This window comes from Myotis brandtii, unplaced genomic scaffold (assembly GCF_000412655.1).
Source record: "Myotis brandtii unplaced genomic scaffold, ASM41265v1 scaffold78, whole genome shotgun sequence".
Taxonomy (NCBI): Eukaryota; Metazoa; Chordata; class Mammalia; order Chiroptera; family Vespertilionidae; genus Myotis; species Myotis brandtii.
The window spans coordinates 1,855,319-1,877,777 of record NW_005371131.1 but is presented as its reverse complement, the minus strand read 5'-3'; the positions used below and the strand labels follow the sequence as shown (position 1 = coordinate 1,877,777).

The 22,459-nt window shown below is 50.2% G+C and overlaps 1 protein-coding gene across 1 annotated transcript in view; it reads right to left on the bottom strand.

The window, feature by feature from the left end:
• Nucleotides 1–385: 385 nt before the first annotated feature.
• The window catches only part of CACNG2 (calcium channel, voltage-dependent, gamma subunit 2), a 100,443-nt gene continuing 78,369 nt past the window's right edge, over nt 386–22,459 (bottom strand). Inside the window, exons 2-4 of the mRNA XM_005883242.2 lie at nt 10,324–10,407; nt 2,408–2,548; nt 386–1,026 (exon numbers count right to left, since the gene is read on the bottom strand). Of these exons, the coding sequence (XP_005883304.1) occupies nt 491–1,026; nt 2,408–2,548; nt 10,324–10,407 (761 nt within the window). The 3' untranslated portion in view covers nt 386–490. The remainder of the gene's footprint in view (nt 1,027–2,407; nt 2,549–10,323; nt 10,408–22,459) is intronic.

The window sequence follows — 22,459 nt, the reverse complement described above, 5'->3', positions numbered from 1 at the left end:
CTGATTAAATGCAAAGAACATCTCCCTTCCTTTCTGTTCCTTCTCAATTTTTTGCTTTAATGTTATCTTAGTTCCCTTTTATTTTTTTCATTTAAATTGGTTTTTATTAAATGTTAAAATAATGGTACATGGGAAATCATGCATTTTCTTTTAGATTTATTTTCTATTTTTAATTTTTATCCTCTCGCTGTTTTTAAAGTTTGTTTTTTCTTCCCTCGTTAATGTGTTTTTCACATTTTCTGTTGTTTGGCTTCTTTGTTCCTCTTATATTTTGTTCTTTTTTTTAAAATTTACTTATGTTTTTCTCTTTTTTTTGTTTTTTTTTTTTGTTTTTTTTTTTGCTTTGGGAAGGTTTTCCCCCCCAGTGGATGGTTTGGTTTCCCCCACCCTCCCCCTACCCCCAGGCCCACCCCACAGGCCGGGCCGTGCCCCCACTCTTGGGCTCTGCCTGGGACCCGGCAGGGCAGGCGCTAGCGAGGGCCCCGTGGCTTCATACGGGGGTGGTCCGGCGGTTGGCTGTGTTCGAGTGGAGAGAGTCTTTGTTTTCCTTCTGGATACAGTTGTGAACTTGGAGGAAGCTGTTATCCCTGTCGGAGTTGTAGGTGGCGGTGGGCGTGGTGGTGGCCTTCAGGGGGTCCCTGCTGAGGGTGTACATAGAGATCTCCGTGGACGGCAAGGTGTTGAAGCCCTTGAGGCCCACGGGGGAGGCGTCCCTGGAGTGTGAGGGCTCGGTGGAGCGGGAGCTGGAGCGGCTGCGGCGCTGATAGCGGTAGCGGTAGCTGGGGATGCGGGTGATGGCGGAGGCCTGGAGGTAGTCCGTGGCGCGGGCCGTGGCCCGCAGCTGTTTGTGCCGGTCGATAAACATGTGCACGGCCAGCACACCGACCATCTCGGCAATGATGAAGGACAGGGCCCCGAAGTAGAAGGACCAGCCATACGAGTAACTATTCTTTTTGGAGTCGCTCTTGGAGGGGTCTCCGGCATTGGCAGATATGTACACTATGATGCCAATGATGTTACTCAGACCTGTGGGGCACAGGGTGGACACGGAGGGGGCGGGGCAGAATCAGAGAGAAGGATGTTAATTTCCAAGCAGAATGCCAGGCACTTGAGCAGGATTAAAGGACATGGACGGTTGCCCTGGCTGGTGTGGCTCAATTGGTTGAGCACCTCCCTGTGCACAAAGGTTGCTGGTTGGATTCCCTGTCAGGGCACATGCCTGGGTTAAGGGCTGGATCCCCCGTAGGGGGTGTGCAGGAGTCAGGCAATGGATTTTTTTTTCTCTCTCTCTCTCCCTCTCCATTCCTCTCTCTCTAAAATAAATAAAAACATTTAAAAAAGGCGGGGGGGGGCAGGGACAGTTGGATGGGCCTTCATTTTCACAGTGCATGGATAGGCGAGCATACAGGGATGTTGGAAAGCATCACCTTTATCATTTCATTTGGAGGGAGCTACAAAGGAAAGAACTAATGGAAGCAGATATGGAGGAGGGAGAGGAGAGGCATTTGAGTATTACTGAGTAACAATAATAATAATAGACATTGTTTATTGAGCATTTACCACCTGCCTTCACTGCTAAGTGCTTTTCCAGGGGTTTGTAAAGGAGGAACTGGATCACAGAGAAGTTAGGTAACTTGCTCAAGGCTGCCCTGGGATTTGAAGCTGGTGTGGCAGGGGGTTAGGACTGGTGCCTGGAACCAGACTGCCTGGATTCAAAGCCTTTGGCCAGGTAACCTTGGTCTGAGTTTCCAGGCCTGTGGGATGGGGATAATGATAGGACTTGCCTTGTATGGCCATGGAGAGGATTAAGTGAATTGATACGTATGGAAGCTGTGAGAGTCTGGGACTTGGTAAATGCTACTTAAACGCTAGTCATTCTTATTAAGTGGCTCATGCTACAGCCCATGTCCTTTTTCTGGAATTGGGAAGCAAATGTGACTTGTCATGTAACTGGGCTGAGAAATGTGGTTTTGGTTGCCTGCCTGCTTCCACTGAGGTAGGGTAGGGAGGGGAGAGGGCAACGGAGGGTAGGCCCAGTACCCTGGGAGGGCCTAACTTAAAATTCACTTGTCTGTGAAACCTTCACTGACATCCTTCAGCAAAGTGTTTAGGTCCTTCCTCTGCTCTTTGGGATTTGGGCCCTTTTCTAAGAGGTGGGAGGAAGGTGGGCCATTGGGCTAAGGGACAGGGTCTGGGATATTCCTGGAATCAGTGCGAGGAGGGGTGTCAGGCAGGAGCCCCAGCACAACCTGCCTTCCCCTCAATACGACCTGTTGCAAAGCCCAGAGATTCCTCTCCTCCCTCTTCTCCTCTCTGGTCAGGTCCTCCCAGCCAGTGAGCACCCAAACCTCAGCCTTCTCCCCACTGGCGGGCCTGGGCTCTGCCTGCCTAGCTCAGTGGTCATTACCTGCAGACACGAAGAAGATGCCAGCACTCAGGATGATGTTGTGTCGAGTCTTGTAGAACTCGCTGGCTGCGATGCAGAGTCCACCCATGAAAAGTAGAATCACACTCAGGATCGGGAAGATGCTTGAGGCCCTCACGGCCCCTGCAGAACATGAAGGGTCAGGGAGAGAAGGAACGTGGCTGTGAGGCTGAGCATGGCGGAGGGAGGAGACGGCAGCACACAGGAATGGGGGTTATGGACACAGGACCCACGCCGAGGTTGCTTAGCAATACCAGGGAGGACCACCCCCATATCAGCTCACAGCCCTGCAGGGGCTCATCTCTGCCTACAGGCCCCAACTCCAGTGCCCCTTGAGGCCCGTAGGGCCCTGTGTGACTTGGCCTCTGCCTGTGTTCCCTCTTGTCCAGCCACAGCAAAGTTCCCATATCATGTCATTGCATGCCTCTGACTTTGACATACTAAGCTTTTTTATTAGAGTATTTTTCCTGTTCTTTTTAACTCAGGAAACTTCTATTCATCCATCAAAACCTAACTTAAAATTCCCTTGTCTGTGAAACCTTCACTGACAACCTTAGGCAAAGTTTTTAGGTCCTTCCCCTGCTCTTTGGGGGTATTTGGGGTACATTGAGAGGCAGTACATTATAGTGGCCAGGAAATCACATGACCTGGATTTGAATCTGGCTTTAGCATTTATTAGCTGTGTAAGTTTGGGTAAATTATCTCACCTCTCTGTGCCTCAGTTTCCTCATCTGTAAAATGGGGACGGTAATAGTGCCTGCCTCCTAAGGTTGTTGTGAGGATTAAATGAGTTGATTCTGAAAATGCACCTAGATAAGTCTTTGAGGGCATACAGTAAACATTTCATGAATGGTAGTGTCCAGGTGGGCATGTGTGGGGTGAACCCTAGCTGGGTGAGAGGAAGAGGGCAAGGGGTGGGGGGCAGCTGGGTTACTCTGCATTCTCAGCACTCTTTCCCCTCTGCCCCCAGGCAGGGATGGAAGTACCTGCTCACCAAACTTGGGTGTTCTCTCCCTGCAAGTTGTTTATAAGATAAGGTGCTGTATCCCCAACCTGAGCCTCAGCCCACACATCTGCACACACACACATGCATGCTCAGATGCGCACAGTCAAAGCTACCTGCATTCTCATCTTCATAAGCACACAGGGTTGGTGAGAGCTTCTTGAAGACCCAGGAGAGAGAGAATGTTTGTTGGGTCTTGAGCGGGTACCTAACATACATGATATCATAGCCCTCATGTGTGTTTTTTAGCTCCAGTTGATAGATGAGAAAACCGAGGTTCAGAGAGGTGAAGTAAGTTGCCCAAGCCCATCCAGCTAGTGAGTCAGAATGGGGATTATGCAGTTAGTCTCACCGAAGTTCCAATGTCTGTGTGACCTTGGACATGTCTTTACCTTGCGGAGTCTCAGTTTCCCCATCCCGTAAAGTGGGAAGAGCAATAATAATATCCAGCTCACAGGTATGTTGTAAGGCCCTGCGCTCAAAGGGTAGTCTGAGCAGCAGCACAGACCTCATGGGGAGCTGGCTAGAAATGCAGGTTCTCAGGCCCCGCCTGACCTACCTACTGAACCAGAATGTACATGTTAACAAGACCCTTGTAATAAGACTTGTATGCGCACAACAGTTCATAAGGATTAAACTGGATAATATCTGCATTGTTTCTGACACTACAAGGAATACAGTAAAAGATAGAATTGTTGTGATTTATGATGCCCCTTCCCCTTCAGTCCAGACACAACTTCGCCATGAATTGTCTTGACTTTCCACTGAAGCTGGTGTGGTCTTAGTGCTAAAATCTATCAGAAAATATCTGATTTGCTCCATGAACAAGTATTTATTGACCTGTGAGTCTATGGAACTACACAATAGCTACTAATATTTAGGGACCTCTTCCTATGTGCTAGGCCCTCCCTCTTCCAAGTGCTTTCCATGGGTTAACCCATCTAAACCTCATACCAGCCCCATGAAACCATGGGCCTTGGCTTTGAGGAGATTCCACCTTCCAAAAACAGGCGGTGGCAAACTTATTCTATAAAGGGACAGATAATAAGTATTTCTGGCTTTGCTGGCCATACAGTCTCTGTTGCAACTACTCAGCTTTGCTATGGTAGCATGAAAATAGCCATAGACAATATGTAAACAAACGAGTGTGGTTGTGTTCTAATAAAACTTTATGTATAAAAACAGTTGGTGAGCCAGATTTGGCCTGCTAGTTGCAGTTCAGCCACCCCTGGCTGAGACCCTAATAAAGGCTGCAAGGTCTCGAGCAGGGAGATGCATTGCTCTTGACAACTGGAAGTCCAGTGAATAAATACAGGCTGAGTGCTGGCCACTGTGCCAGGTTCATTCCAGGCTAGGCATGAAGACAGAGGAATGCAAAACAGGCCCGGTCCATGTCTTTATAAGATCTCATGGCGAAGATATATGTCAGATAATAACACAGATAAATAGTTATCAACGAGGACAGTGTTATGAAATAAAGATGCCGTATGGCACCATGAAGGCATGGGGCAAGCTAATGTTCATTGAGTGTAGCCATTTGTCCAAGGCCACCCAGCAGAGACATGGGGGACCTGGGTGTATGAACCCAGGCAGTCTGCCTCTGGGCTCTGTGTGCCTACCACTGCACTCCCCTGCTTTCATGCCTCTCAGAGCCTCTTCTGAGTCATGTGGGGGTCAGAAGAGGCAGTGATGTTGGAGCTGACCTCTGATGGATAGGGGGAAGCTAATTGGGCAGAATAGAGGCGGGATGTGGAGAGTGTCCCGGGGCGAGGAAGCAGCATGAGCGAGGGCTTGTCCAGGGAACTGAAAGGAGCTGGATCACTAGGAGCTGGTGGAGGGGCCGGGGGAAGCACTGAGGGAGATGGAGCCACTGGGGCCAGGCCACACTGGTTCGTGGGTCACCAGGGTCTTGTGGGTCATGCTCCAGAGCTTACCTTTATCCAGAACAATGGGCAACATTAAAGGACTTAAAGCAGGCAGGACTGTCACACTCTGATTTGCATCTTAAGAAACACAAGGATTCTCAACAATAAAGATATTAAAAAATACATATCCTCAGGTGAGGATTAAAAAAACACATGGATTAAGAAGGGGCCAAGGTGAGTACAGGAAACCAGTGAGAGGGCTATTCAGTGAGAGGGCTATTGCAGTGAGGGCTACTGTGGCTGGCCAGACAAGTGATGGTGCTTGGCCAGGGTGGGCACAGAGGGTATGGGCAGAGCTGGGTTGAGAAGTGTTGAAGAGGTGGACTAAGACTCGGTGATGGGTGGATGGGGACACACTGGCTTGGGAGGAGCTTCCAGGCTCTTGGGCATCTCTCCCTCTCTCCTCCTTCCACACTGTGCCGGGTGCGTGTATGAGTGCATGTGTGTGAGTGTGTGAGTGTGTGAATGTGTGAGAGTGTGTGTGTATGAGTGTGTGGGTGTGAGAGAGTATGAGTATGTGTATGTGAGCGTGTGTGTGAGAGTATGAGTGTGTGTATGTGAGTGTTTGTGTGAGAGTATGTGTGTGTATGTGAGTGTGTGAGTATATGAGTGTGTGAGTGAGAGTATGTGTGTGAGATAGTATGTGAGTGTGAGTGCATGTGAGTGTGAGAGAGTATGTGAGAGTGTGTGTGTGTGTGAGAGAGTGTGTGAGGGAGATTAGGGGAGAGAGGAAGGGAGAAGGTGAGGAGGTGGGAGGGAGAGAGAGAAGGTGTTATTGGAGAGGAGAGAAAGAGAAATAGGAAGAGGACGAAGAAGGTGGTGGGTGAGGAGAGGAGGGAGAAGCCGAGAGTGGAGGTTGGGAGCATGGGCTCCAGGTGTGGGCCGCTTGGGTCCCGTCCCGGCCTCCCCTGTCTTTGTGGCCTCCGTGCCTCCCCTTCCTCAGCTGTCTGACGGGACACCAGCAGTACCTTCCTCTTGGGGTGGTCGTGCAGATGGATGAAGATAATGCATAAAGTGCTAGGCCTGGCCCCGACACAGCCGGGCATCCAATGAGCGTTTGCTGCGTGTAATGACACATGAACAGAACTTGGAAGTGCAGTGAGCGTCCTCCGGGAGCACCATCTGTGCAGGTCCTGGGAGCCTTCCCAGTTCCTGCTGTCTCTGGGGCTGGTGACCCGCTGCAGGACGGGAGAGAGCGGCCTGCACCGTCTCCCTCGCGGTGCTGCCTGCCCTCCCTGAGCCTCAGGGAGAGGGTCAGACGCCGGCTCAGAGGGCTGCAGTGGTGTCATGGGTACGTGCACTTTAAGCAGTTAGAACAGTGCCTGGTACTGAGAGCACCGGGAAATGCTGGTTCTCCCCGCAGTAGAGCTTATTGTTGCTATTCCCCCTGGGCCTGCGGTTACCTGGGTTGGTGTTGGTTCAAGTGCAGGTTGTGACTCATGACTGGCTGGTGTAGTCAGCACGGTGGCTGCAGCCCGAACCTGAATGCGTGGGCAAGGACCGAATAGAAATTGCCACGCGTGCACAGCGGGCGGAGGGCAGGCCCCGTGTTGTGAAACGTAGGCTCTGGTGGCATGGATGTGAGCACCAGCTGCAGCTGAGCAGGTTCCCTAACTGCAAGGATCGGTCACCACAGTTTTAGCCACGCTGACCATGGTGACCTCTGGTGGGAACAGTTTTGCTAGAAGGGGCTGCAGGGCTCGGACAGTGGATAGGAGCACTCGGCCCTGCCTAACGTTCCGGGGGGCAGGTGGCATCCCAGGTAGTGTGCAGGGCTGGGGTAGGCCACTTAACCTCTCTGGGCCTCGGTATTTCCTCATCTGTAAAATGGGAGGATGGGGTTGTGTGTGCGGCTCCAGCATTTCAGGAGCGTGGAGGGTGTATTGCTGTGCTTCTATCCTCTAACCCCGTGGTCGGCAAACCGCGGCTCGCGAGCCACATGTGGCTCTTTGGCCCCTTCAGTGTGGCTCTTCCACAAAATCCGGCTCTTCCACAAAATACCAACTTCTGCGCATGGGCCACGAAGTTTCAATCGCACTGTATGTGCGCGCCCGCACGTGGTATTTTGTGGAAGAGCCACACTGAAGGGGCCAAAGAGCCGCATGTGGCTTGCGAGCCGCAGTTTGCCGACCACTGCTCTAACCTGAAGCGGGGTGATGGACTTCTCTCATGTTCCATGGGCAGCGGGGACGCTCTAACAAATCACCATCCTAGCCTTTGTCTCATCGCTCCTCAGAGTCCCTCCCGGGGACTGGTATTCATCCAGGCTCAGAGAAGCTGTGTAACGTGCCCAAGGCCACAGAGCAGACCTCACCTTGAATTCAGGTCCTTTCCCTCTAAATCACAAGCTCAGACCTTGACCCCTGGTATTCCCCACACTTCCCACGCTGAGGTACCTAGGAGACCCCTCGGTGCCTGGTGGGCCCAGCATAGGGGGGCAGAGAAGGGGGGAAAGGGAGGGGGTTCTCTGAGGCTGGGAAGGATGGCTTTGACTCAGCTTGAGACCCTGCATCCACCTCTGTCCTCATTCTGGGAAGAGGGCGAATGTGCCAAGGGGCCCTAGGAAGGGTGGGTTCTCATTTACTCATTCAGCAAACATCTCCAGCTGGGTGAGGGGTGGAGAGAACTGTCTATTTGCAGCTACTCAGAGAAGTCGCTGTTCATGGTCCAAGGGGCAGGGAGAAGAATCCGTAACAAATCATGACATGCAGGTTGGGGCAGAGGATCCTTCAAGAATGATCCCTGTCTTTTAGATGCTCTAGCCATCCAGGTTAGAGCTTAACAGAGAATGATAGGAACTCACATCTTCCAGGTCAAACAATTACTTTTCTTGTCTAGCCCAAGATTAGCATATTATAGGTCAAGGGTCAGCAAACTATGCTGCATGTAGCCTCTGTCTGTTTCTGTAAATAAAGTTGTTTCATTTCCTTCCGTTTTGTCTCTGCCTCTTTTGTGCTCCAAGGTTAGTTGAGTAGTTGCGACAGATTGTACAGTCTGCAAAGCCTAATGTATTTACTATCTGTCCTTTTACAGAAAAAGTTTGCCAACCTCCTATTATAAATGCTCAAAAATATTGTTGGATTTAGTCAACTCAGACCCTCGGACCCTGCGCCGCTAATATATGTTCAAGTCTTTTGTCCAGGGACACCAGCATGAACCCAACACTTGAAGCTCTTCTCTCTTTAAAAATTAGGAAACGAAGGTATGGAGTAGGTAAGGGATAGTCACCGAAGAATCCTATTAGTTTTCCTTTATTTAACAAGCAGCATTGATTGAGCATCTACTATATTCCAGAAGCTGTTAAAGGCACAGCAAAGAATGAGACAGAGTTCCTGCTGCAAGCACTTGGCATCCAGCCATGCTCGACCATTGGGGCTGTGCTGTGGGGCTCAGCTTTGCCCCCTTCCACCTCTGTGTGCATCGTCTCCCAGTCCAGCTATTTCCCTAAAGGTCCTTCCCACGTGGTCTCCCCAGGGCCACAGCCTGTCTCATTCATTCCTCTCGATCTCCTCAGCCCTGAGCACAGGGTTAGTGCATGGGCGGTGTTCAATCAGCCTTCTCACTATCGCCAGACTCCTTCGGGGGCCCCAGACATGATAACAGGGAACACAACCAAATGGCCCTTTAGGAATTCCATTTATGAGCAGCGTCTTGCAGGACTTCATAAAAATAAATGACGAGTATTGTAAGATATTCTCCCTCATTTAAAAAGAAATCTATAAATTGCATCATGTTCCCTTCCTTCCTCTTCCCAGCTGCCTGGCTGACGTCATGTTCTGTGGCTTCTCAGCGAAACCCAATTCCAGGCTGACCTGAGATTGGCTTTGATGTGAGGAGTAATTATTGAAAGAGATGGGTGATCCATAAAATAAAATGCCTCCTACATTTTTCATAAAAGTAATCCGAGAGTAATGCTAACCCCTCTGCCTCAGGGGAGGGGTGGAGCGGGGCAGAGGGGGCGTTCCTGGGAGGAGAGGGATGGTGGGAAGGCAGGCCCAAGAGCCCCAGCAGAGCCTTCAGCCACTTCTGCTCAGCGGCTTTGCTATCCCGGGTGTCAAGCACCCTCAGCCCCTCTCCTGGAAATCCATTTCTCAGGGAACATTTCATCTTGTTAGTTTTTGCCGATTCTTGAGAACTTTTTTGGGGGACTCAAAGGCTTTCTCTTGCTAATATGTGTCAGGTGGACTTAAGATCGCAGCTATTACATCAGGATTTAACTTTGACTTGACTTGTGGGGAAAGAAAATAAAAATCTCACATTGTTTCAGTAGAAGTTCTAATCTGGCACTGCCTGATGAGTGTCTTCATTCAGTTATTTAAGAAATATTTACTGAGGGCCCTGGGCTAAACATATAATGCAAACAAGATGGGAAGAGCCCTGGCTAGTAGCATTGGTAGGACGGTGAGGGAGATGGTTGCTCAAACAGACAAGGACTCTATAGCTTAATAAAAGTGCTGTGCTCTGGGAATCTGTTCAGGGGCATGGAGGACTTCCTGGAACAGGTGATGTTTCAGCTGAGACCTGGTGGATAAGTTGGAGTTTGTCAGACAAAGAAGGGAGGGTAAGGTGTTGCAGGCAGAGGGAACAGCATGCATGAAGGTTTGGTCTCCGAACAGGAGGGAAGGAGGCAGGCCCTCTGTTGAGACAGGGACCTCTAGATAGTCCTGGTGTTTGTGCTCTAAAGCAGCGGTTCTCAACCTGTGGGTTGCGACCCCTTTGGGGGGGTCGAACGACCCTTTCACTGGGGTCACCTAAGACCATCGGAAAACACATATATAATTACGTATTGTTTTTGTGATTAATCACTATGCTTTAATTATGTTCAATTTGTAGCAATGAAATTGGGGGTCACCACAACATGAGGAACTGTATTAAAGGGTCACGTCATTAGGAAGGTATAGAACCACTGCTCTAAAGGCTGGAGGGCAGAACCCATCCCCATGAAGGAGATAGAAATGGCTTGCACTCACGGAGGAAATATTCTGCTGTGTCAGCTTCATAATCTGTATCCTCTGGGAAGTGATCAATTTGCTTGCAGAGACCTTTGAAGTTCCCTGGAAAACAAGAGGAGAAAGGACACATGAGACATCATAGTTTCTGGGGTTCAGACCACTGGCCTCTTCTGAAGCTGGCCCAGCCTCTCCCTCACTCTGGAAGGGAGGTATTGCTTTGTCTGTGTGGACATCCTCTGGGTGAATCAAAACACACAGTGCTGGAGAGAGGATCTAAGGCCTAAGACTTCAAAACCCAGCCGTCCACAGAGGCTTCTGAGGATTAGCTGAAGCTTGGCGGGTGGTGGAGGTTTGATTCGGGGCTGGGGACTGCCACAGAGGAAGCCCATGAATGATGAACCGGGTGTGGTCACCTCTGTGCCCTAGCTCCCCCACAGTCACCCCACAATTTGCAGGAGAGAAAGAGAATAGCTTTCCAAAAAAGTCAAACCCTAAACTGATGCTGACAAACATTCCCACAGCACTTTGGATAAACTTGCAAAGTGCCATCCCATCTGCAGGGCATGAAATTCACGGCACCCGGCCACCAACAGCTCTGAAATCCAGCGGGTGAGCCCCCACGGGGGTTGGGGGTGGGTGGGGGGAGGCTGGGCCCTCTGCCAGGCTTTTGGACTAGACTCATTCTGCTCTACCACAGGCCTCTGAGGGGGTATTTTCATCCCCATTTTACAGATAAAGAAACTGAGGCTCAGAGAGGCTAAATTAATAAGTACTTGTGCCAGGAAATGATGGAATCAGGGCTTTTGACTCTAAATATTTGCTCAGTGAGAAGGTGAGAACTGGCTCCGGTGAAAACCCCACCCTAATGCCACAGCGGGCCCCACCCACAGTCACTAAGCGAATGAGTGAACTATGCAATGCAGTCTCCACAAAGACAGATGCGCAGAACAGAATATACAACCATGTCCACTTCATGACAGCAGGGACTTCTGTGTCCCCAGCACCAGCATAGATAACGACAAGTTTTGGCTAACTTCCCCTATGCTGGGAGATACGGTGTAGGGGTGAGAGGCTGGGAGATAAGGTGTAGAGGTGAGATATGGTGCAGGGGTGAGAGGCAGGTTCAGCCTCACTGACATGCCTCAGTTTCCTCACCTGAAAGCAGAGATCATAGGAATTCTGCCTTTGCAGCTAGTCATGGGGATTAGATGAGCTGACATATATAAAGTGCTCAGAACAGCGCCTGGCACATTAGTGAACGTGCTCGAGGGCATTGCTGTGAGAGAGAAATGGATTTGGACTATATTCAGCCACTGACATTGGGGATTTTTCTGTGACAGTAGCTAATATAACCTAATTAATAAGTCCTCAGTACATGCTAGCAATTTATTTTCCTAGAGAACTCTGAGCGGCCCATCCCATAAAGAAGGCTTTATTGTATGCTGTGGAAATTGGTTATGAATTTTAAAGCATTGTAACACAGACCTGTGTACATTACATACACCCGCATCTATAGGACGCGGGTATACTTACATGAAATAAGCATTTTATGTATTTCTAGCTATTGTTATATGGTTGACCCTCCTCACCTCCCATTCACTGTCTCTGTACCAAATTCACCTCCTTTCCAGACTTCTGCAAGAGAAATCATTCCCTAAAGCATTTCGAGATTTCTGGCAACTTTACGGAAGCTTTGTAGGGTCCCAAGAGCACAGAATTTTACCCAAAATGCTCTCAAGGGTAGGTCTCCTTTCTGAGTGTCTGGGCAGTCCCTCTCCTTGCTCCCTTCTCCCGGACCTGTTGTCTCCCCGCTTCTCTGTCCTCTGGAGCACACCTGCCCTGCCCTCGGTGCATCTTGGTTCATTAACCAGTTAACTGCCACGATATTTTAAATTTAATTTAAAAAGGTCTGCCGCTTGCGTCTATAGACCTTTTTAAAGTCTATAACCTGCCTCTCACCCCTGTAGGCCCCACCAACAGTCACTAAGCCAATGAGTGAACTATGCAATGCAGTCTCCACGAAGACAGATGCGCAGAACAGAATATACAACCATGTCCACTTCATGACAGCAGGGACTTCTGTGTTAACCACTTATGGCGTGCAAATGGTTAACAGGAGGCCTCAACAGCTTCTCCCCCTTTTCAACCACACCCCCTTCTCTCCTGAGAAGTGTCTTTATACCAGCTGCTAAGAGGATATACTATCCTCCCTAGTGTTAAAATTACAAATCAGTGTGTTTGAAAAGCATTTTGCAAAGCACTTTCATTTTCTCTCCATTCAATCTGACAAATATTTCATCAGCGCCAACTCTATGCCAGGCATCTTTCTTCATAAGGAAGCCTGCAGGAGGTGAGGTGCGGAGAATGGTCCTGACATGCCCCAAGTCTCCTACCAGATCGGGGACAGTGCTCAACCCCAAGCCAAGGGCTCGCAGGCGGAGCCTCCACACCCCTCTTCTAAGGGTGCATGGCCGCACCTGCTCCCCACGCAGCCTGGCTGCCCTCTGCACAGGCCTGTGCCTCAGCCATCTTTGGACTGACTGTTGGCTCCTAGCACAGTGCTGAGCACAGAAGAAAGGTGAAGAGATGCTTGTTGGGAGGCTGTGTGAAATAATCAGCTGCACGGACCTCTCCTAAGAGGTCCAGACCTGGATAGTCAACTGCCTATTTGATGTCTCATGGTGGATGTCTTAAAGGCATCGTATGCTCAGCAGGTCCAAACCTGAACTATGGTCTTTCCCTCAAGCCTGGTCTTCCGGAGGCACCAACTAGCTCAGCGAATACCTCTCCATTGCTTCCTGGTGCAAGTTTGAGCCCAGCCATCATCGCTGACATCTCCTCCTCCTCACTGCAGGTTCATGACATCCTGCTGTATTAGCTTCTCAGTATCTCTCAAACTCATCGATTGCTCTCCATCGACAATATCACCCACTGCCAGACCACCTTCCTTGCTTCCCTGGAGGACTGCAATAAGTTCCCCACTGGTCATTTTGCACCCACTCTTATCCCTCTCTACAGAGTTATCAAACTGGTCCTTGGAAAATGCCAATCTGATCAGGCCATCTCCAGCTTAAAATACACAACAGCTTCTCCGTGCTCTCAGGAGAAAGCTCAGCAGCCTCTGTCTGTCCTCCCCTCTATGTGCACATGCTATCTGGGCCTCCCTTCTTGCATGCTCCTTCCTACCACAGGATCTTTGCACATGCTGGTCTGGCTGCCTGAGCCCCCACCACATCCTTTGTTGGGAACTCTACCTCCCAGTGAGATGTCTACCACCCTGCTGGCTATTTTGTGTTGGGGGAGATGTTAAGACACGAGTGATGCTGGTGAGAATGTTCCAGTAGAGGAAAGAATTGGCCCAGAAAAAGGAGGGAGCAATGTATAAGCAGTGTGAGGGGGGATGAGGTCCAGGACACAAGTACAAGGGTGGCCTTTGATGGGGTGGATGATGGCCTGTTCCCTGCACCAGGAGGGCAGGAGACACATGTGGGTAGACATGGTGGGAACTTGTGACACTTCTCTTCTGGTTGCTTCTATTTTATTGATGGAATGGGAAGCAGGATCATCAACTGAGAATTAGGAAGGGGAGGCAGGGTTGGAGATTCGAGGAAAGAGGAAGGGAGTCAACTTTTTCTCCACAAGAAAGGGAGAGAGAATGGACCAGGCTTGAGACATGAAGTATGTATGTCGGTGGCTTCAAGGTCCCTCTTGAGATCTTGTGGTTTTCTCAGGCCACATTTAAGCATGCCGCTGCAATTTATCTAGTATGAGGGTTGCCTTTAACCAGGACGGGGGTCTGTGAGGAGAGTGCAAGAAGGGGAGGGAGTGATTATGAAAACGGACAGGCCCGAAGCTGGGTAAACGGGGCAGAGGAAAGATGGGCGTCAATGCATTGGCAGCTAGGGTGGGGGTCAGAGAGTTGTTAGAGTCAGGGGCTCGTGGGAGTGAGCTGAAAGGATGGGCCTGGGAGTCCAAGAGTGGACGCAAAAGACTGAGATTGTGGAGTGTGGTTATTGGTAATCTCAGGGCCAAGTGTAAACCCATGAACTGGGTGGTTCAGGTTGCAAGGAGGTAGGGGTGACATTCAAAGCATTTAGCAACTGGAAAGGGCATCCAAATGAACATATAAGACAAAGCTACAGTTTGTTTTCATTTTCTATGTACATGGAGTATATATTACAAAACTGCTTACTAAGTTAACAGTTGAAGTGCAAATGATTCATCACATTATCCTAATACGCCCCAAATTATCGGTTGGTTTTTAGAAATTATTGGTGTGATCTTTTGATGATGAGACTCTTACAAGCTAAATGACGGCCCTGTCTGGACCACGATTTGACACAGGGAACCACACCAGATGCTCCTGGCCCTTCTCTGCTGCAGCACGAGTCGTTCCGTCTCAGTGAGTACTGAATCTTAGTACTGAGTTTTCTCCCACTCTGGTCGGAGGACTCTGTGTAAATGGCCCTCCATCCTCAGCACCCCAGCAGGCGGGATTGATGGTGGTGAAGGGGAGCGCCGAAACCTCAGAAGTGGTGCTCTCACAGCAGTAGTGTGAGCATAGCTTGGCCTGTCACTCAGGGCAGCAGGAAGGATCTGCTCTGCTTGGGCCCTTGAGCTTGTGCTTGGGCTGGGCCTTGGGGTTGGTAGAGCTGCTGGGCCTGAGGCTCAAAGCTCACCCTTCCGCTCCTCTTTGGGGAGGAGGGAGAGTAGATGGGGCTTCGGTCCCAGCCCCTCCCTCTTCTGCCGGTCAAACAGAGAAGCCAGCCTCTTCCCTAGACTTCTTGGGGTTGATCGGTGTGATAGGTAGGATTTCAGTATTTAAGGACCAGTGACAAGACCAGCAAGGCAGGACTAGTATCTGCTGGCTGAGGCGGGGAGTGTGGCTGTGTGCTGGGGGGACTGTCTGCCTGACTGTGAAATCTCTAAGAGGACTGCCTACAGGAGTGCCTTGGAGAATGAGGCAGGCGGTACTACCTTCCCACAGAACAAGGTGTGCTGGGAGTGAATGGCGGCTTAGGACGTCAGATGGAGAGGGCCAGGATATTTTTCAGAGAGGCAGGGAGTTTGGGAAGGAGGCTGAGGAATGGTCTGGAAACAGCAGTGAGGAGCAGGAGTGTGGGCCAAGAAACACCCCCAATTGCAGGGGAGAGAGCCAGGCTTCCGTCAGAGCAAGAAGAGAAGTTGAGAGTATGGGTGGTTCTGCTGACATTGGGACAAAATTCCAGAGAGCCCAGGGCAAGAACTTGGGAGGCTGGGGAGGTTGCAGATGGGTCAGATTAGGGGATGAACAGAGTGCTGAGGGACAGATGATTAGTAGTGAGAACAACTGAGGTCACCTGGGTCCGAGGCCATAACGGGATTGGTCTCAATGGTCTCTGAGGCTGACGGTGGCGATGAGGCTGTGAGGGTCGGCTGGATGTAGTGGGATCTCCAGGAGCACTTGGAGCTCTGTGGCCCTGGACTCGGTCTGACTAATGTGATGATGAGGCTCATGAGGGGAGGCGGTACCAGTGTCACTCAATCACCTTGGGTGGAATTTAAATTTGGTAGAACCTTCCTGTCAACAGACATCACTACAGTTAGTGGAGAGTGGTGTACTCTTGTTTTCCTGATGCCAGCCTAGAGTTCTGCTGTACTTCCTTTAGACTGGTGGTCATCAAGCCCAGGGGTTGTATGGCTTCAGGCACAAATAGATCCAGGTGCTCAAAAAACCTGGTGTTGGCTTTCCTCCCGGTTGGCTTCATTCTCAAGCAGGCTCTCTCCCCAAAAGGAGACCAAGGGCTAAGTGCCCGGCCCGGGGGTGGTGGAGGGAGATCTCCCTGACCCCTTCCCTCCAGGGACACAGTCTGGAGGGAAAGACAGAACTTTCGGGATGTAATATAATTTACTAGAATGCAATGTCTCACATACTTTGTTAGAGGGAGGTGCAAGCCTATGGAAGCAGAGTTGTTCAGCTAACATTTATGGAGTGCTGACTGTATGTACACTCTCTGTGCAATTTGCTGAAAACAGGGAAAAATATGCTTTCTGTCCCACAGAACTTAGTCTATGGTGGGGGACAGAAGGCAGATGCTGTGGTGTAGCAGCATATGTGTTGTGACAGAGCAGGGCCTGTCTGGGTGTACACAGTAGGTGCATATGTGAGTGTGTGAGTGTGTGGGTGTTGACACAGGCCTCCTGAGGCGGGGGGTGGCTGAGCTGCTACAGAAGGTGCCGAAGGTGGAGAAGGAGTTAGCTAGGAAAAGCAGGTCGGGGTGTGTGTGTGTGTGTGTGTGTGCGTGTGTGTGTTGGGGTGTGGTGAGGAAGTAGTAGAGGGTGAGAAGGGATTCTAGGAAGAGGAACCAGTAAGAGCAAAGTCAGGGGAGTGCTGGGCACACAGGAGGAACAGACTCAGGGTGTGTGTGTGTGTGTGTGTGTGTGTGTGTGTGTGTCAGAGAAAGTTCCCCAAAGCAGAGTCAGGGCCATGAGGAAGCCTGAAGGTAGTGGCTGCTGGAGCTGGCCTGTACCGGCTCATGGGAGCCGACGGTTGGTGTCTTTTCCTAACTTACATTAGAAGCTTGAAGTCAGCCACGGTGGGAGTATTTGCACCATGGGAATTGGCAAATAGTACAACTCAAGGTCCCCAGAGAGCCAGTTGTTAGGCATCTACCAGCACACCACTGGATGAAGGGCCGTCCCTTGTGAGGGGTCGGCTGGTGTAAAGACATGACATCCTAGTGGGATTGGAGATTTCCAAAAACATGGCTTCCACTTAGAGTGCAGGGTGGGCGAGGGGAGAGCAGGAGGTGGCTGGAGAGGGACAGGGGCCAGATCCCGCAGGGGCCCGTGGTCCAGGCTGAACTGCTCACTCCCCCGACAGACACTGGCTTTGAGCTTTTGGAAGATGAGAGAGTGAGGGGAGACTCTCCCACCATGAACTAGGGGCCCAATAAGCACAAAAGTCTCTGCTGAACCCCGACCCCAGAAGGGCAGCAAGACCGCACCAACCCCAGAGCCGCGAGACTTCAGGCCAAGTCAGGACAGAAAGGCCATGGGCTGTGCCTGCGGCTGCCGCAGCTCTGCCTCCAGGAATTGACCAGCTCACGCTGGAAATTTCAGCTTGCAGGTATTAAGTAGTTTAAGAGGAGGTTTCATCAGCTTTGTAAAAAGCACATTAATATCTCACAACACCAACTGCTGCCTCATGTCTTTGAATTCAATAAGCTCTTCATAAACCTGGTCATTAGGGGCTGCACGGAGCTGTTCTGTTTTCCACTTTTCTTGAGGAGTTGTAGGAACAGCATGGGAGCAGGGGGTGGCGGGGCTCTGGTGGAGGGCTGAGGCGCGAGATGGAGGCTGGCTCAGTAATTTTTTTAAGTGAAGCAAATGAAGGGTTTGGTGGGAGCTGCTTTCTCTGTGTTTTAAACCTTTGCTACTCCTAGCTCTTTGCTTTGCTGGCAGGGCCCTCCCTGAAGGCAGGGATTCAGGAGACCCTGAGCGGGTGAGCGATGCCTGGCTCATCCCTCCTGGAACGCCAACCCCCCCTGGCACAGCGCTGGCACGAGTCTGCATTTCTCACAAGCTCCCAGACAGTGCTGACACTGCAGGGTTTGAAACAACAGCCTATGTGGTTCACTCATTTGCCTATTGTTCATTTGCTCATCCATCCATTCACCGGATTGTTTTGAATGCCTACTATGTGCTAGGTCCTGTGCAGACACTGGGTGGGGTTAGAATGGGGTAAGAAGCCTGCTGTGGCTGCCTTCCTCATTCCCCCAAGTGTGCCCTTTCCATTTGCCCCGAGCTCTCACCCGCAGAAGTCCTGACCCCACAGTGAGTACTTGCTCATACGGTAGTATCCTGTCCTCATTCTTGTCTCCACAGCTACTTCTTTAGTTCCCTCCATGTGATGCAGGGGAAGAGATTGTGCTCAGACTCAGAAAGATCTGGCTTCTAAGCCTGGCTCTGCTAGCTATCTGCTGTGTGGCCATGAGCAAGTTATGCGACCTCTCTGTGCCTCAGTTTCCTCAGCTGTAAGAAAGGGATATTAATCTCTGCCCTGCGAGGTGATTCTGAGGACTCAGTGGGATGACAGAAGTGAAGGCCCCTAGTGTGTTCCTAACCCAGAGCAGGCACTCAATGAATGTAGTTCTCCCTTCTCTTTCTTTTTCAAATGACACCTCTTTCAGGAGGCCTTTCTTGATTGCCCTTAGCAAGAAAGACTCTTTCCCTCCCAGAGCTTCCATGCAGTGCTTCTGGATTGTAATGAGCACAGGAATCAGCCGGGGGTCATGTTAAGCCAGATTCTGACTCAGGGGGCCTGGGCTGGGGCCTGAGAGTCTGCATTTCTCACAGTTCCCAGGCAGCGCCGACACTGCAGGGCCCTGATGGACCATACTCTGGGCTGGCTCGCGAGCCTTCAAGCACTTTGTATCTGTTCTGGTCACATTCTGCGTCCTGGCGTCATTGTTTAGAAACAAATGGCTGCAATCTGTAAGCTCCTCAAGGGCAGGATTTTTAGTTCCCCGAACAGACCACATCGCCCTGGATTCTGAGAGGCTCACAGGCACATTCCAGTGTTTCCGAAGTGGGTCTGTGTCTTATAAACAGGAGGGTTCATTTACTCATTGTTATATTGATGGCGTGTTATGTAATTACTGATAATGGCTACATGACAAATGTTTACTGAACAGACAAATGAATGAGTCAGTGTGTGTGTGTGTGCGCATGTGCATGCACCTGTGTGTGGGCAGGGAGTGTACTACACATCCCCTCCTAAACAGATGAACATTATGTCAACTATTAGAATCCCCAGGGCACAGGAGATTCTGTGCCTCTCTTATTAAAAGCCTATTTGACAATATCAAAATATGTGTAGACCCCACCATCCAGCAGTTTCTCTTAGGAATTTGCTTTGGAAGAGCACTTGCCTGTGTGCACAAGGAGATGAATCTAGAATGTCTGTCACAGCGCTGCTTGTAACAGCCGAACACTGGGGACAGCCCACACTTCTGTTGTCAGAGAATGATAATACCTGGGAGGGTATTACTGTAATGGGGTCAGTGGAGGTGAGTGGACCACAGCTACACATGTCAGCACAGGTGAATTCCACAAACATAATGTTGAACATAAAAAATCAAGCTGCAGGAAAATGCATATGGTATGGTTCCATTTCCCAAAAGTTAAAAAACTTGTACAACTAGACCATAGATTGCTCAGAAATACCTACAATTGTGGTGAAACGTTAAAGTCAAGCAAGCCGATGATACACACAGGACTCAAGAGGGTGTTGACCCGACCTGGGTGGGGCAGGAGATGTGGCAGGGCGGGCACACGATGGCTGTAACGTACTGGGGATGCTCCATTTCTTAGCCTGATGGCGAATGCACAGGCACTCATTTTATTGTTATTCTCTATGCCTCACTATGGCAGAGCCTGCTGGCTGTTTCCTAATATCCTGCTCTCTCTATCTTCCCATGTTTCACCTGGATATGTGGCTTCCTAGAATGTAGACTTTAGTTCCCAGCCTCTCTTGCAGCTAGAAGAGGCCATGTGACTAAGTTCTGACCAAGGGATATAAGTGGGAGTGGTGGGAGCAACTTCTGAGAAATGTCCTTCATGGGACATCCCCTGCTCAGCTCTTTCCTCTGGGTATATGGACTGTGGAGGTCCACGGTGCCATCTTGGAACATGACACAACCTCGAGAATGGAGAGCTGCATGATGATAGAATAAGGTACAGGCGTCTGGACCACGCCACCATGGAGTCGTACCAGCCCTGGGCATCTGATCTCTAGAGTTGTGCGACGAGAGAGAAATAAACCATCTTTTTAATTTTAGTTTAAAAAAATCTGATAGCTGAACCTAATCCTAATAAACATAATCATATATGTTAAAATAGTCTCTGCCCAGCTGGTGTGGCTCAGTGGCCCATGGACCAGGAGGCCACTGGTTAGATTCGCAGTCAGGGCACATACCCAGGTTGTGGGCTCGATCCCCAGTAAGGGGTGTGCAGGAGGCAGCTGATCAATGTGTTTATCTCTCTATCCTCCCTTCCTCTCCCTAAAATCAATAAAAATATATTTTTAAAAAAACTTTTTATATGTACTTCATATCATCACATTTTTAAGAAGACAATTTATTGAACCCTCAGTGCTGGCATCTAACAGGTGCTCATTAAATATCTATAGAATAACTGAATGAATTAATAGGTATCTCCATGTTCCTCACAAACTCTTTGTTCAGGGTAAACTTTTGTACTATCCAGTGCTAGCTGTGGCCGTGAATATGGGAGGCATAGGTGGGGGCATTGCTGAGAAGTAGGTGGGGTGCATCAGCCTTGGACTAAGGAGGCTGGGAAGGGTGTAAGATGATGGGTTTGACCTCAGACAGGAGGGATGTAATAGATCCCAGTGACAATAAGCAAACTACAATTATGGATTGTCGGTACTTAGAAATTATGGAGGAGGCCACTGGAGATGGTGGTCAGGGCCCCATACTGGGTATCTAGGCGTCACGGGGAGGGGTGTTCATGGGCTGGTGGATTGATATGGGCCTGACCTCACCAAGATGGAGAACTTGAAGGATCTGTGTTCTGAACTTCAAGGCACCTTCATCACATCCTTGAACTCTGAGTCTTGCTCCCCCATAGTGCTGACACTGGAGCAGGCCCCAGGGACAGGAAAACCTCAGGTCCACTTCACACCACAGTGTGATTGAAGGCTGTTCCCATGAGGTTAAGGACCCTTAGCACAGGTAACAAGCTAACCTAAAACATACTCCATGAAGTAGGCTATGAAGGAACCTTCCCAAAATACTGTTCAGTTAACTCAACTCCTACTACTAAAGAGGCAGTGAAGGTCAGCGGTTAGCCTCAGAGTCTGGAGGTGGGACACTGGATTTGTATCCCAGTGAACTTCTCTGATCCTCAGTCTTCTTGTCTGTAAAATGGGGAGACAGAAAGACCTGCCTCACAGGATTGTGAGCATAGCATAAAGCACTGCATCAAGAGGGCTTAGCACAGTTCCTGGCACCCATAAGGGCTCAGTCAGTGGTAGGTGCTGTTTCCCATTGCTGGGCCCCATGCTGGGGGCACAGATGGGTCACATGCAGTCCCTGCCCTCAGAAAGCTCACAGACTAGTCAGAGAATGGTGATCACACTCGGACGTGTCAAGAGAGCTCCCTGGTGGAGACATGCCCAGGGAGGACGGGGACCTGATACGATTAGATCCTACAAGACAGGACTGTTCAAATGACTATGTCAACCCCAGAGCCCCAGGAGCAGGCAGATAATGAATAAATACTGTCATCTGCCAACAGCTCCACATTCATCTTGAGAAGCCTGTGGTAGAGAGGAAAGATGGCCGTGCCATTCAGTGAGAGAGCTCGTCTCTGAGCTCTCCTTCTGCCATTTATTACCCATGTGATCCAGGGCACGTCATTCACTTTTGATTCATTCAGGCTTTCGGCTAGTCCTCAAGTTCACTGAGGATCTACTAGATGTGGTGGTTGAGCTAGGTACCCCCATAGAGAGGGGATCAGTGCAGCAGATTCCCTGTCCCCAAGAGCTATGAGTCCAGGAGACGCCTGGACAAATAATTAACTACTATGGTGCAGAATGAAAACAACGGGAGGGCAGGGGTGGTGGCGGGCGGCCCCTCAGGGAAGCTGGCATGAACCAGGCACTGGGCTGGGCACATTACATTTTATCCTCAAACACCTTTCATTGTTTTTTCCACTTCAAAGGTGTGGAAATGGAGGCACAGAGAGGTGAGGGAATGCATCTACGGATTAACTGCCAGTGTGAGCGAAGGAGCTGAGATTTGACCCCAAACAGTGGGGCTCTAGGTGACCCTGTGCCCTGTTGTTACAGCAGAGCACAGGACACTGGAGGCGGGTGGGAGGATGCACGGCTCAGTCTGGGTGGTGGTGGGTTGCCAGGAAGGCTTCCTGGAAGAAGCTGCATCTTAGATGAGCCGCAAAGGATAAGTAGAAGTTGGCAGTTGGCAGATGAAGGGAGGGCAGAGAGGTGCTAGGGAGAAGAGCAAGGGTTATGAGAGAGAGATGGAGAGACAGAGGGAGAGAGGGGGTGCGAGAGAAGAGAGAGAGGGGAGAGAGAGGAGAGAGGAGGAGGAGGAGGAGGAGAGAGAGAGAGAGAGAGAGAGAGAGAGAG